Source organism: Pararge aegeria, chromosome 4 (assembly GCF_905163445.1).
Source record: "Pararge aegeria chromosome 4, ilParAegt1.1, whole genome shotgun sequence".
NCBI lineage: Eukaryota > Metazoa > Arthropoda > Insecta > Lepidoptera > Nymphalidae > Pararge > Pararge aegeria.
In genome coordinates this window covers 13,773,279-13,788,035 of record NC_053183.1, presented here as the reverse complement: position 1 = coordinate 13,788,035, position 14,757 = coordinate 13,773,279, and the positions used below count along the sequence as shown (strand labels likewise).

The 14,757-nt window shown below is 35.5% G+C and overlaps 1 protein-coding gene across 3 annotated transcripts in view; it reads left to right on the top strand.

Moving 5' to 3' along the window:
* The first annotated feature begins 802 nt into the window (after positions 1 to 802).
* The window catches only part of LOC120637599 (inter-alpha-trypsin inhibitor heavy chain H3-like), a 34,079-nt gene continuing 20,124 nt past the window's right edge, over positions 803 to 14,757 (top strand). Inside the window, exons 1-10 of one of the 3 annotated variants that reach the window (XM_039909460.1) lie at positions 803 to 965; positions 2,754 to 2,888; positions 7,178 to 7,368; positions 7,718 to 7,828; positions 8,081 to 8,334; positions 9,299 to 9,402; positions 9,930 to 10,019; positions 11,726 to 11,926; positions 13,427 to 13,565; positions 14,348 to 14,449. In XM_039909460.1, coding sequence (XP_039765394.1) covers positions 2,763 to 2,888; positions 7,178 to 7,368; positions 7,718 to 7,828; positions 8,081 to 8,334; positions 9,299 to 9,402; positions 9,930 to 10,019; positions 11,726 to 11,926; positions 13,427 to 13,565; positions 14,348 to 14,449 — 1,318 coding nt within the window. In that variant the 5' untranslated portion in view covers positions 803 to 965; positions 2,754 to 2,762. The remainder of the gene's footprint in view (positions 966 to 2,753; positions 2,889 to 7,177; positions 7,369 to 7,717; positions 7,829 to 8,080; positions 8,335 to 9,298; positions 9,403 to 9,929; positions 10,020 to 11,725; positions 11,927 to 13,426; positions 13,566 to 14,347; positions 14,450 to 14,757) is intronic. The other 2 variants (XM_039909462.1, XM_039909461.1) reach the window with 2 other exon arrangements.

Here is a 14,757-nt window from a genome sequence, read left to right as displayed (position 1 = left end):
CCCTATCCCTACTAATATTATAAATGTCAATGTAAGTTTGTTTGTTACGCTTTCACGCAAAAACTACTAAACTGATCCTCGTGAAACTTTGTACACATATTCTTGGAAGTGTTAGAAGTAATATAGGATACTTTTTATCCCGACATTAAGCTCGGCTCCTTTGGGAGTGTTTGAAGATTTTACACCATAACTCCGACAAATTACAACCGATTTAAATAATTATTTTTGTGCTATAGAGGTTATAATATATTTTTAATTTTGCCCAAACTATGGTTGGAGATAGAGGACAGAACTCCTCAGCGGACAGCAGCAAACCCCTCATTTAAGGCTTAGCGATACTAAATACTTTTTTTTTTTAGATCTACAACTTAATTTAATGCCACATCAAAAAACAAAATCAAACACAAACGAAGTCGCGGGCAACAGCTAGTATATATATATATATATATATACTTACATTGTATAGATAAGCATATACCAGCACGGAATAGGCAGGAGACAAACATTATATCTCCGGATTAAATGCCCTGCAAAAGGAATAAAATTTACGTGTTTTCCTACTAAAGCACAGCACCACGGAATAGGAGAACATGTATTTGTTTCTGTTGACAAAAATAATAAGCCCCTTAACCTGAGAAAGCTTATGGTAATTACATACAAAACATATTTATGTCTAAAGGCGGAGCTCATGTAACATTGGTTTAGTTTTCTGGATATCTTATCTAATTCCTGGTAATTCCGTGATGTAGGTACACAGCTATAAATGTGCATACGTGCTGTATTCTTAGACAGTTCAGCCCAGTAATACAGTGCGGGCACAAATCAACCGTAGGTACTCTATTAGCTCCATTATTAATTATCGTAAACTCTCTCTTCGTCTTAGGGCGTTGAACGTGCAAGAAGGTCTTAACTTCTAATTATTGCAGCAATCATCTCGCTAAACGTAAAAAGCCCGCTCGCTAAGCGTGAGTACCCATTTTTTTAACCGATTTGGTTATACTATCGTTACTAATATTATTATCACATCAATCATACAGAGTACGGATCTCCTCCAACAATGGGATTAAGGCCGTATTCCACCACGCTACTAGTGCGGATTGGTGGACTCCACACACCTTTGAGAACATTACGTAGAACTCTGAGGCATGCAAGTTTCCTCACGATGTTTTTCTCCATCGTTGAAGCAAGTATTTTAATTACTTAAAACGCACATAACTTGGAAAAGTTAGAGGTGCGCGCTGGGATTCGAACTCGGCCCCCCGAAAGTGAAGTCGAGCTCCTACCCAATGCGCTATTACCGCATCATAACTAAGTCATAAAATCACACTTCATAATAGGTATTATACCAATGTTATAAAAGCGTAAGTGTCTTTGTTTATTTGTTCGTTCTTCCTTCATTTATGCCCTAATGCAGGAGAGCAATCTTGATTTTTGGCATAGACTTCTTTACCGAAGATCTGTTTGGTGTGGGGTATATGATTGAGAAAGTTATAAATTAAACTGTACAGATTCTTCTGCTTTTCGCGGAGCATAGCAAATTAAGCTTGATTTTCATTGTAGATATAATGGAATGCTGAAATGTAACGCCTGCATTCTATTCAATACCTTTTAGTTATTAGGACATTAATTTAAAAAACAGGTTGTTTGCCACCCCATATTAAACTAGGATTATAAAGTAGGGCTCCGTAGAATTACTTGTAACAAAATAGTACTAGTACTACTGCTTACATAGTATTAAGGACTATGTCAACGATAAAAATGCTTGGGTGTAAATTATTGCTCTAACCAGGTTGCTTCTTTATTAGTGTTAGACCAGGGCGCGTTTGGAACCCTCGTAACTTTAGTTTTAAGTTGACGACTGTAGTTATCGCCATCAACTCACTTCTATGTTAAATTTTACATGTAATGTACGCATCAAAAGTCACATATATGTGCCTTTTTGAATAAAGAAATATTTGACTTTTGACTTTGACTTTGAAAACATAAGTCTTCGAACAATAAGTTTATACGAATTATTCTTAATAATAACCTTTTGTTTAGTCGTAGTTCAAGGTCAATTTCTACAATCTATGTAGATAATATAATGATCTAGCGACATAATAGAGAACTGATTAGGCCAGCATTAATGATATACCTCTAAGGCTGCGGTATCAGGGAAATTAAGAATTTGTAATATTTATAACTCTCTTATCTCGGCTGGTGGCTTGAGTCGCGGCTAGTTAACAACCGACCGACAAAGACGTGCTGCCAATCTATTAGGCGTTCTGTGACGATGCCGTGTGGAGCCCCATTAGGGGTTTAATATTACCATATCCCACTACTACAATACTAGCATGCCCCACAGAGGTTTGGAGGATTTGAAACAACCTCCCGGCAACTGTGTTTCCTGCCAAGTATAATTTGGGTACCTTCAAGGCTAGAGGGAATAGGCTTCTTCTAGACAAGCGTGTCCCAACCTAGACCTCATCATTGCTTTCTAACGGGTATGATTTTTGTCAAGCGCTGGCCTATTGTCAAAAAAAAAAAGTTATCTCGCTACCATCTTATTCTGCATCATCATTATAGGTACCATATAGACAACATTCCGTCAATTCAGAATTCTGGAAATTAAAAAAAAAAGTTGTGTGCCATAACATACTAAAGTAACCTAAGCTAAGGATCTTCAATTTGTTTGTTTACATGTGGTGTGCGTAGGAATCCTTTTTAGGCAATAGCGCTTTTGTTGTAGATGACAATAACTAAAATTATTTCAGGTTACGACAATGAAATCCCGCGGACTGATGATAGCGCTATGCATCTGTGTGATAGCGGCAAGCACGTACTCCGTAGAACTTCACTCACAGGAAGAAGACATAGTGGTGGCGAGCGGACTTCAGAGAGAACGCAGGGTAAGTTAAAAACACGTAAAGTGTTTGGTGATGATCAGAATACAGTTTTCACACGTATACGAGGCGGCTAACGCGTAACGTGCGGTAACGTGCCACTACTACGATCTACTGCTATTACCTACCAGTCGATTAGAAAGAGAGAAAGAAAGAAAAAAATTTAATAGTTTTTACATTGCGCCACACATTACAATATTAACGACACCACGTATGTTATGTGTGGCACAACCTAGAAAAAAGGTGCCAGCTCAGCATTGTGCTGCATGCGCCAGTGGGAGCATACAGCGCTGATTTTCAGTTGGTCCCTTGTACTAGTAGACACCACGGAAATGCGTAGCCATCTACTGACCACATTTTGATATTTTAATTTAATAATAAACCAAGCAAAAGTGATATAAAGGTAACAATAAACAATCGAAAAAAAAAACAAAATTCAGCAATAAAACGAATACTACTTAACTAACTAAATAAACCCACAACTATAATAATAATAAATTAAAACTAAATGAATATAACTATGATAACAATAAAGTAAAATAAACTTGAAAATAAAAAAAGTACATATACTCGTATATCAATAATTAATTAAGACACAGAGTGTAAAAGGTAGATAAATAATTTAAACGAACTACAGCTATATATAATTAGATTAATGGCCAACCTTTCCGTTGGAAGACGCCTTTAGCCCAGTAGTGGACTGTCATAGGCTATTGCTAATTGATCCATAAAATTAGGCAATATTCCCGCAGTGTGTCCGTCAGTGTTATCCTATGCAATCCAGGAAGCAAGCTGAACGCAACGCAAATGCAATTTCTTCAAAATTTTTAAATCGTGCAGCCTGATTTTGTGGGGGGAGGGGTCGGGGGGTGGTTGGGGAGTGCCACCCTACTCCACCGGTACCCTTTTTTTTTGGAAGAAATGTCTAGTTTAAAAAAAAAAATTTATAACTCATACAATTTGAGGTTATGTTTATCTTTTACTACTATATACTACTATAGACTATAGGAAACGCCTCGCACAAAAGCAGTGATAAGTTGTATGAGCTATATGATGAAAAACAATACAATCACACTCCAACTTTCCTTGAATATGTAAAAAGTTACTCCAAAACATTTAAAAATGTTTGTAGACAAGCAAAGTCGCTATACATTAAAGATCGGATAGAAAAATCTGAAAACAAAATACAAACAACCTGGAAAATTGTTAATAATGAATCTGGGAAAACTAAATCTCGAGACGGAAATTTTGAATTAATTATTAATAATAATATGGTAACTACTGATACAGAAGTTGCAAGTACTTTTGAAAACTTTTTTCAGAATGTTCCTATTTTGTTAACAGATTCACTAAATTCCTCACCTAATGCAGCTCAGAATTTATTAAGAGGCAACATTAATGAGTGCAAAGTTTTATTTCATTTTAAACATATAGATGCATCGGATATCATTAAAAACTTCAAGTTGTTAAAATTAAAGAAAACAGGTGATATATGGGGAATGTCGGTAAAGGTAATATCTCAAATTATTGACGTCATTGCTCCTCTTTTAGCCATAATTTTCAATGAATGTGTTGATTTAGGTACTTTCCCGAACCTAATGAAACATAGTAAACTCATTCCTCTATTTTAATCTGGTAATAAAAATGATATAAACAATTACAGACCTATCTCAATCTTACCAACTCTTAGTAAGATATTTGAAAAAATTACATTAAATCAACTTTTATATCATTTTAATGCAAATAACTTACTACACCCTGAGCAGTATGGCTTTACTAAAGGTCGTAGCACAACGGACGCAGGCGCTAAACTTATAAAGCATGTTTATGATGCCTGGGAATGTTCACAGAACGCCATGGGTGTTTTTTGTGATCTATCTAAAGCTTTCGATTGTGTTGATCATAAAACCTTGCTTCTTAAGTTAAGCCACTATGGTATCCAAAACGTTGCACTAAATTTGGTTGCCTCTTATCTCAGCAATAGAACCCAAAGAGTTTGCATAAATGATGCAAAGTCTCAGGGTTCAAATACCTCAATGGGTGTCCCACAAGGCTCGATTTTGGGTCCTTTTCTATTTTTAGTGTATATAAATGATCTACCGTACCATGTCAGTGGAACACGCGACATTGTATTGTTTGCAGATGATACATCTCTAATTTTTAAGACTGATAGGAGTAAAGATAACTATGACGAAGTAAACCGTGTTATGTCGCATGTGTCGCACTGGTTTACAGTTAACAACTTGCTTTTAAAAGCAAAAAAAACAAAGTGTGTCGAATTTATCTTACCAAATGTAAAGAAAATTGATAAAAATATAATGATAAATGGTGAATCACTAAAAATAGAGACTTCCACAGTTTTCTGGGCGTGACTTTGGATAATAAGCTACAGTGGGGTGCCCATATACATTCACTAGCGGGTAAACTAAGCTCGGCTGCCTACGCAGTCAGAAAAATTAGACAGATTACTGACGTTGAAATAGCTAGGCTAGTTTATTTTGCGTACTTTAATAGTGTTATGTCCTATGGAATCTTGTTATGGGGTAAAGCAGCTGATATCGAAACTATATTTATATTGCAGAAAAGAGCTGTACGGTCAATATATAAACTTAAATTACTCGAATCCCTCCGTGAGAAGTTTAAAGAAATAGGCATACTATATTTATAACAATATAGTATTCGTAAGACAACATATTAGTCTTTATAAACAAAAAGTGGACATAAACAGTCGACTTACAAGAAATGGTCATAAATTAGTGTCATCTGCATATCCTCTGCGTAAGGTACAGAAGTCATTTGTGGGATTGAGTATACGCTTTTATAATATGATTCCTAAAGTGATTTTGGACCTGGACCTTTTGGAATGCACAAGTTTAAAGAATTTGTTAAAACACATTTATTACATCGAGGTTACTATAAAATTGATGAATTTTTTTATGACAAGGTTGCTTGGAAGCATCCGGCTCCGCTTTCAGCTCTCACAAGATAGAAAAATGAATATTAAAATGTAAATTGTTGATGTTGGAAAAGAGCAACTGCTGAGTTTCTTGCCGGCTTCTTCTCGGTAGAATCTGCCTTCCGAACCGGTGGTAGAATCACTAGACTTCTTCTTCTTAGTCGTTTCAGTCTTGACAGACTGGTCGTGGTCGTCATCTGGGTTTTGTGGCTCGCTTGACAATACTTCGCCACTCTTCTCTAACGGTCACGTAATCACTAGACATGACGTTTCAAAAGTGCTTTTATTAGGCCTACTTGAAATAAATGAATTTTGTATTTTGAATTCGCTCCGCTCGCTTCGCTCGGCTCTGAGTGGTTCAATAATGTTCTAACCTAACCTAACCTAACCTAGTTTTTGACCTATATGGTAAATATTATCCAGTGACATATACCTTTTTGACAGGCTATAGGTACGCCTCAGTCCGCTCCGCTCGGGTCTGAGCGGCTATAACTTTCTAACCTAACCTAGTTTTTTAAATGCATTTACACAAACGCACAATAATAAAGAATTAATTATTAATATTGCGTGTATGCGGGGTAATTAGACTTCTTGATACGACAATGACTTTAACTTTTATTTAAAGTTGCGTTTTTAAAACCAAAATTACCTCAATTTTTTTTTAGTTTAATGGTCGATTTGCACAAAAACTACGCATTTCCACAGAAAAATCACTACCTGTCTATCGATACGATACCTCAAAACAATAAAATTCAGTTTCGCAAAGTTTTACGATATTATTGAATATCATACGCAATAAAGATGTTTAAATAAATAAATCATTAAAAAAATATTAATTTTCGATTTTCACAAAAACTACGCATTTGCTCAGAAAAAGAAAGCAGTTTGTTTGGAAAAGTGGATGTCCTCTATTGAATGCACATTTCATTTTAATGAAATCCGTGGAGCACGATATAAAAACCAACCCTCATCATAATATCAATCCCCACTACACTGAACGGGGTCCTATTATAATGTGAATGTCCAGCATTAATGCTGGCACGGCTGTAGTCAAAAGCGTACATGGCTTGCTTATTGCAAGCCATGTGCGCTTTTGTAGACTTCACACACCTTAGAGAACATTATTATGAAGAACTCTCAGGCATGCAGGTCACGATGTATTCCTTAACTGTTATCGCCTTTATTGTATCAAAGTGAATTTGTATTTTAATTCAGTGAAGTTTTAAAATTCACGTTTTCAAAAATAAAAGATTTTTGTATATATACTTTTGACTAAAATATTTCTTATAATTTCTATAGCAAAATTTTGTGCTCAGAACTTTTTCATTATAATTTACAGAGCCTCGATACCAGTACCGACAGGCCGAATGAGCCTATCAAAATGACGGAAATGCGCGTGCGCTCCGAAATAGCGCTGCGCTACGCACGCACATCTGTGATCACACACGTGCACAACCCCGACATGCGGCCGCAGGAGGCCTCGTTCCACATGCTGCTTCCGGACTCCGCTTTCATCAGTGGATTTACAATGTGTGTATAACATGACAACGCTACTATAGACAGACCATGTGTAGGTACTGCGTTCTCATCAAGATTGTTTTCCAGATTTTCCACCTTACTCTTCTAGTAGTAGTAGAGATTATGGTGACAGCTCTACTGCGTAGTGTTACTCTGTTTATACGCGATGGTTTTCCACTAAACATTAGGTGGACTGTCTGCTTGGTCCATTAATTATTTACTATAAAAAAAAATTAAAACGGTATCGGGTAGGTTCATCAGTTGGGTAGTTTCAAAGTCTATAACTGACATAGCTAGAAATATGTGTAATGTATAAGCCTATTTAATACAATATGTTAATTACGAAATGGTTTTTTTTTAGGATTATTGATGGAAAATCATACAAAGCTTTTGTTAAGGGAAAACAAGAAGCTAAACAAATGTATACTCAAGCAGTATCGCAGGGCAGTGGTGCAGCTCACATTGCTACTAAGTATGTAGAATTTCAATAATAAAAATTTCCTGTATACAAAAATTAATTAAGTATTAAGGTGGTTACAAAATATTGTTTAGCGCAAGACCAGCGCTTACTTCGGATTAATACACGTTCTATTAAAAATAGAGATTAAGCGGAAATACCATAAAATGTGTTAGAAAAGCCGGAGCAAAATAAGATAACTTGTACGTTATTAAATTTTAATTAAATAGCAATATAAAACAAAAAAAATATTTTATAACGAAACAGAGCTCGTGACTCCAACCACTTCACGGTGTCAGTCAACGTAGAAGGCAACACTACAGCTGTCTTCGACTTGAGATACGAAGACTTCCTAGTCAGCCGTAACGGACTGTACAGTCACGTCATCAACCTTCACCCTGGCGCTCTTTTGCCAAGAATTGAGGTCGTAGTTCATATCAAAGAATCACAAAAGATCACAAAACTACATGTTCCCGAAATGAGGACTGGTAATGAAATTGATGCGACGCAGAACAATGCGCGTAAGTTTAAGTCATATTTTATCTATTTCTGTTAAAAGTATTCTAATTATAATTTTATAAGGAACTGTATCGAAACACAAATGTGCATACACTAACGATAAAGGAAAGTAAAGGCAAAAGTTGATGCTATTTATGTCTTAGACACAGTGGCGTTTATTGAGGATATGCAAAGGGTATAAAATCTTAATATATATAAATCTCCTGTCACGATGTTCGATGGACTCCTAAACTACTTAACCGATTTTAAATTAAATTGGCACACCGTGAGCAGTCTGCTCCAACTTAAGAGATAGGATAGCTTAGATCTTTAATTATAGTCGCAATTTTATTTTATTGCAAATTATTTGTCTTTAATTAATTGACAGTCACATGTTATACATATATATACTACTATACTCATTTAAGGCTTAACGATACTGAAACGCAGACGAAGTCGCGGGCAAAAGCTAGTTGATGATATAAAATTAAGAAAATCTCCAGTACGAGTTATACAAAACTTAAAGATAGGCATTGTAAGAGTTATAAAAAGCCTACCCTTAAGTATTTGTAATTCGTACCGGATATCTTCTTTATTTATACCATCTGCATACCCTGAGTTCATACCCTCTATGCACGCATCCATCGTCTGAAGCTTATGCTAAAGCTGCCATCAATCAAAGAGTTTATACATAGTTATTACGGAGGCTAAATTGACTGTATGGGTCAATGTCTGAATCTTTAATGACCAGATACCAGATATATTTAAATGAATTTATATCTGGTCATAAATAAAACGAACTCTGAAATTCACTCTCGTGCTGTTTTTTTTTGGTTTTCTCATTATAAAGTAGTTGCATAAATAGCTAGTAGTAGCACTATAAAGTGAACACTGTTCTGAGTACATACCTTTTTACTCTCGAGAGGTATCAATGATTCGATGTGTAATAATCTGATTAGATATTAAAAGTCTTCTTAAATTTTGCAGAAAACTCTAAGGTTGTTATTCAAAACGGTACTAACGAGAGAGAAGTAACCATCACTTTCACTCCTGACCTACCAGAACAGAGGAGACTTGCTAAAATATACACGGTATTTTTTTTTTTCATTTTAAAACATGCCTTATCTAGTTATACATAAGAACCCTTTACTGGACGATATAATAGAAAATAAAATAAATAAATATAGGTACTACGACAATACACACATTGCCATCGAGCTCCGCAGTAAGCGTAGCTTGTGCTATGGGTACTAAGATAGCTGTTGAATATTTTTTTTATGAATATAATACACACAAATACTTATAATATACAAATGAACACCCAGACACTGATAAACAATCATGTTCATCGCACAAACATTTTTCAGACGTCGGAATCGATCCCGCAGCCTAGGACTCAGAAAGCAGGGTCGCTGCTGTAACATTAGTTATTAAGGCAAGGCGAATAAAGTATGTGTAACTAAATAATAACAATTATTATAAAATCACAGAAAATAAGGGAAAAGCTGGATCTTAATTTGTTTTCAATGTTAATTTTCATATCTGGTTTAAATGAGCTGACGAAAAATTCTTTTTTTGAATAAATAGTTATCGTAAACTGCATCTTTAACACTTCCAGGAAAAGAGCAAAGGTAATGTTGCCAGTACAGCGCTCGGACAATTTGTGGTGGAGTACGACGTACAACGATCTAATGATGGTGAAATCTTGGTAACTTTTATTTTCTCAATAATTATATTGCTAACATTTTTAATTAATCCAGATTCTTAGAATATTATTTAAGTTTAAGGTTGGTTTCTCAGCACTTAAAACTTGTAACTAGAAACAAGTGTTCTTTTGCGACCATTGGTTGCACAAGCTTTTAACCCCAAGCACATTTGGTCGCAAACAGAAAAGTTTGGTTAGTTCGTAACAAACTATTTCAAAAGTTATATACAAAAGAAATTATACTTTCGCGACCATCATATCAACCCACTACTGGCCTACCACAGAGTACGGGTCTGCTTCACACAATGAGAAGGGTTTTAGCCCTTAATCCACCACGCTGGCCTAGTGCGGATTGGTAATTGGATATAAATCGAGCTTATGAATAATGAGCGATAGTAATTAAACGTAATCTTTATCATTGATAAAAAAAAAACGCGTGTAGTTTGTTGAAGTGGACTGCCACTCACCACAAATGAATTACTAACTGGGAATCGAAATCAGTCTCCGGGAGGGGGAGGCGGAAGTATTAACCACTAGGCTTTCATCGCTCAGTCCATACGTACACATACTCCACCCATTTGCAGTAGTCCACCACACGGTCCGAGTGTGAATTGCTAGCCTTTGAGAGTATCATGTTTTCCTATACCGTTAAAGCAAGACATATTTTGTTTCCAAAAACGCACATAATTACGAAAAGTGTACATCGGGTGTAATCTTGGTCCTCCCGAAAGGGAAGCCGAATTCTTATCTAATAGGCAATCGCCACTTTTTATATAACTGCATAGCCCTTACTAATATTATAAATTGAGAAAGTGCGTTTGTCCTTCCTTCACGCCCTAACTAAGCTACCAATCAACGTGATTTTTGGCATTGAGTCAGTCAAAATTCTAAAATTCAAAATTCATTTATTTCAAGTAGGCCTAATATAAGCACTTTTGAAACGTCAAGTCTGTCTGAGTGTAGTCACTCTACCACCGGTTCGGAAGGCCTATTCTACCGAGAAGCCAGCAAGAAACTCTTGCTCTTTTCCAATATCAACAGTTTACTTTTTACATTTTAAAATTAATTTTTCTATCTTGTGAGAGATGAAAGCGGAGCAGGATGCTTCCAAGCAACCTTGTCATTAAGAAATTCATCAATTGTATAGTAGCCTCGCTGTAATAAATGTGTTTTAACACATTCTTTAAACGAATGCATTGATAGGTCCAAAATTATTCATATACTATACTCAATCCCACAAATTACTTCTGTACCTTTCGCAGACGATATGCAGATGTCACTAATTTAAGACCATTTCTTGTAAGTCGACTGCTTATATCAACTTTTTGTTTATATAGACCAATATGTTATCTCACAAATAGTTATAAATAAATTGTGAGGTTAACGTAAGTATACCTATTGATTTCAATTTTTTACGGAGTTATTCACGTGATTTAAGTTTATATATTGACCGTACAGCTCTTTTCTGCAATATGAATATAGTTTTAATATCAGTTATAGCTTTGCCCTATAATAAGATCCCGTCAGACATAACACTATGAAAGTACGCAAAGTGAACAAGTCGTGCTGTTTCTACGTCAGTAATCTCAGTCGAAAGGATAGCAAGGAAGACTTCTTTTTATCCCAGAAAAATAAACGGTTCCCACAGGATGTAAAAAACTACGTAGGACTAAGAATGCGTGCAACAGCTTGTAAATATATATTTTCAGGTAAACGATGGCTACTTTGTACATTTCCTGGCACCGACTTCGCTACCGCCACTGAGCAAGCACGTTGTGTTCGTGCTAGATACATCGGCGTCTATGTACGGCCGAAAGATCGAACAACTGCGAAAAGCTATGGATACCATTCTCTCCGATCTACATCGAAACGACTACTTCAGCATCGTTAAATTTAACACCGATGTTAAGGTAAGCTTCATTCTCTTTTAACATCCCACTGCTGGGACATACCTCCTGTCTCATTAAAGGGACTACCGTATGGGTTTATATATTAGAGGATATATTTTTTGTTTTGTTTATTTTTGAACTATTTTTTATGTATTTATTTATTATTATTTTTTTATTTTTTCTACAAGTTTATTTTATTTATTTACTTACTTGTTTAATTTAAACTGTTAAATATGAACTGTTTGTGTTAGATTTAGTTTTATTTGTTTTCTTCTACAATTTATTTGGATTTTTTTTATTTAAATTTTTTATTTAAATTTACTCTAATTATAAATAAAATAATAAATAAATAAATAAATATACTACGACAATACACACATCGCCACCTAGCCCCAAAGTAAGCGTAGCTTGTGTTATGGGTACTAAGATGACTGATGAATATTTTTATGAATTATATATACATAAATACTTAGAAAATACATATAAACACCCAGACATTGAAAAACACTTAATGCTCATTACACAAACATTTTCCAGTTGTGGGAATCGAACCCACGGCCTTGGACTCAGAAAGCAGGGTCGCTGCCCACTGCGCCAGTCGGCCGTCTAATTATAGTAATAACGCAACGGGCGTCGCGGTTGTTTGCTCAGTCTAATACTGGTGCAGACTGAAAATCAGCGCTGAGCATTGTTGCTAATGCACAGCATAAGGCTGAGTTTGCGGCCATTTGCCATATTGTTAATATTAATTGATAATAATTTATTTAATAATCTTGTATTAACAATAGTGTATGGCAATAAAGGATTTTTATTATAATTATTATTTTAGAGCACGCTGATGCCTGATCTATGAGGCATGTGTTTGGATGCAACCAATTTACTTACAGTATTTTTTATACCCTTATATCCCCGACGCTAAAAGTACGGGGTGTTATATGACTGCCGAGTCTATCTGTGGCCCAAGGATGAACCGATTTTGATTTTATTTTTCGATTAAAGACTGACTTCGATATAATACACTACGATAAATTTATAATGAAAGATTGCCACCATCACAAATTGATGGATTACATAGTACAATAGTATAATAGTATAATAGTGTCAAAGGGCTTCGAATAAAAAAAGGGAAACCCATGACTGCAATGTCACCTGGTGGTAAGTGATGATGCAGTCTAAAATTGTAGCCGGCTAACTTGTTAGGGAGTACGGTAGTCATAAGGTAATAATAGTAAAAAATACAAATACAAATAATACTCCCCTAATCGGTTTCTACACGACATCGAACCGGAACACTTAATCGCTTAGCGGTACGTTTTTGTCGGTAGGGTGGTAACTAGCCACGGCCAAAGCCTCCCACCAGACCAGACCAGACCAGAGAAAATTCAGAAATTATAAAGCCCTATTCCCGGGACTTCCTACTTAAATTCACAGCGCTCACCGTTGTGCCCTCTGAAAAAAGCGTAATAATTTTTTATGAAGTCAAGGGTTTTTCATATTAAAAAAAACACTGATTATTTACAGATTCTTGAATTGAAGGAAGCTGATAGTGAAGCGCATTTTTTAGACTTCAACACAAATAACTCTCCAGCACCCGCACTTGCCTCGCTGCATAATATTGATAAAGCGAAATATATTATTTCCAGTTTATATGTTGAAGGAGGTAATTGTTTTTATAACTAGCTGTTTATCGTCAGCGTAATAAACATACCTATTCTAGCACAGGCAGGAGACAAAAATTATAACCTCCGATTATATCTCCTGACAAGGGATATAAATAACTTGTCCACCTGCTAAATCAGGGGAAATTGGAATAGGAGAAGTTTACCCCCTGTTTATTAGACAATATATAGTTTGGATATTATTTCCACTTGTACACCAACGCTCTGAGAGTTGATAAAGCTGTGGGAAAAGATACACATCACCTTTATAATATTAATAGTAAGGATTACCTACTGAATATATACCTTCCGGTCCTTTAATCTGCATCTCTACAAACGTTATTAAAATCAAGGTATAAACTAAAACGTTTAAAATATTCTGATGCGTGTTCTTGCGTCGTATATTTCATCATTATCAAACGCTATCTGACATGGCACAGGCCTCCTTTCACATATATTATATACACAGATGGAATTAGAGTATGGACCCATCCCGCTGTTCCAATGCGAGATGGTGGGACCATCAGATCGTGTATTTATTTTATATATTAAATTTTTTTTTGAACTCGGGACCTCTGACTTAAATTCACAGCGCTCACCGCTGCGCCAGGGAAGGAGGTCGTCATAAATAAGTAGTTAACACGATGTATACCATTAGGCGGCCTTATCGCTACATTGCGATCTCTTCCAGGCAACCAATGGCAAGTAATCTTTGTTTACCTGGAAAACCTAATAAATAAAATAAATGGTCGTGCTGTTTTATTATTATTTTGTATTTTCACAGAAACTAACATTTACAGAGGGCTCGAAGCGGCTTTGAGTCTTATAAAAAAGGGTGTTAATCAAGGAAATGAAAACGCTGTAGATGAGCCAGTTAAAAAAAGAAGTAAGTGAAATCAACATTATTCATGAACATCATCATAATTCTTAAGGTTTTGATTAGGAAGAAAATAGTTTCATTACTTTTACTAAAGTAGAAAGGAGTACAGGAATTATGCTCTACGAAAAAAACTTTTTAAGACAATTTCTTTGGCGGTTCACCTAAAGTTTTTTACCTCTATTTCACTCCAAGTTAGGTCTTGACTGCAATCTCAACTGATTATAAGCGATGGTATTGTCTAAGAAAGTAGCGGGTCGGTTTTTAGGGTAATACAGTTGTATTAACCACATATATGTTAAGGAGTACTTAAGGAG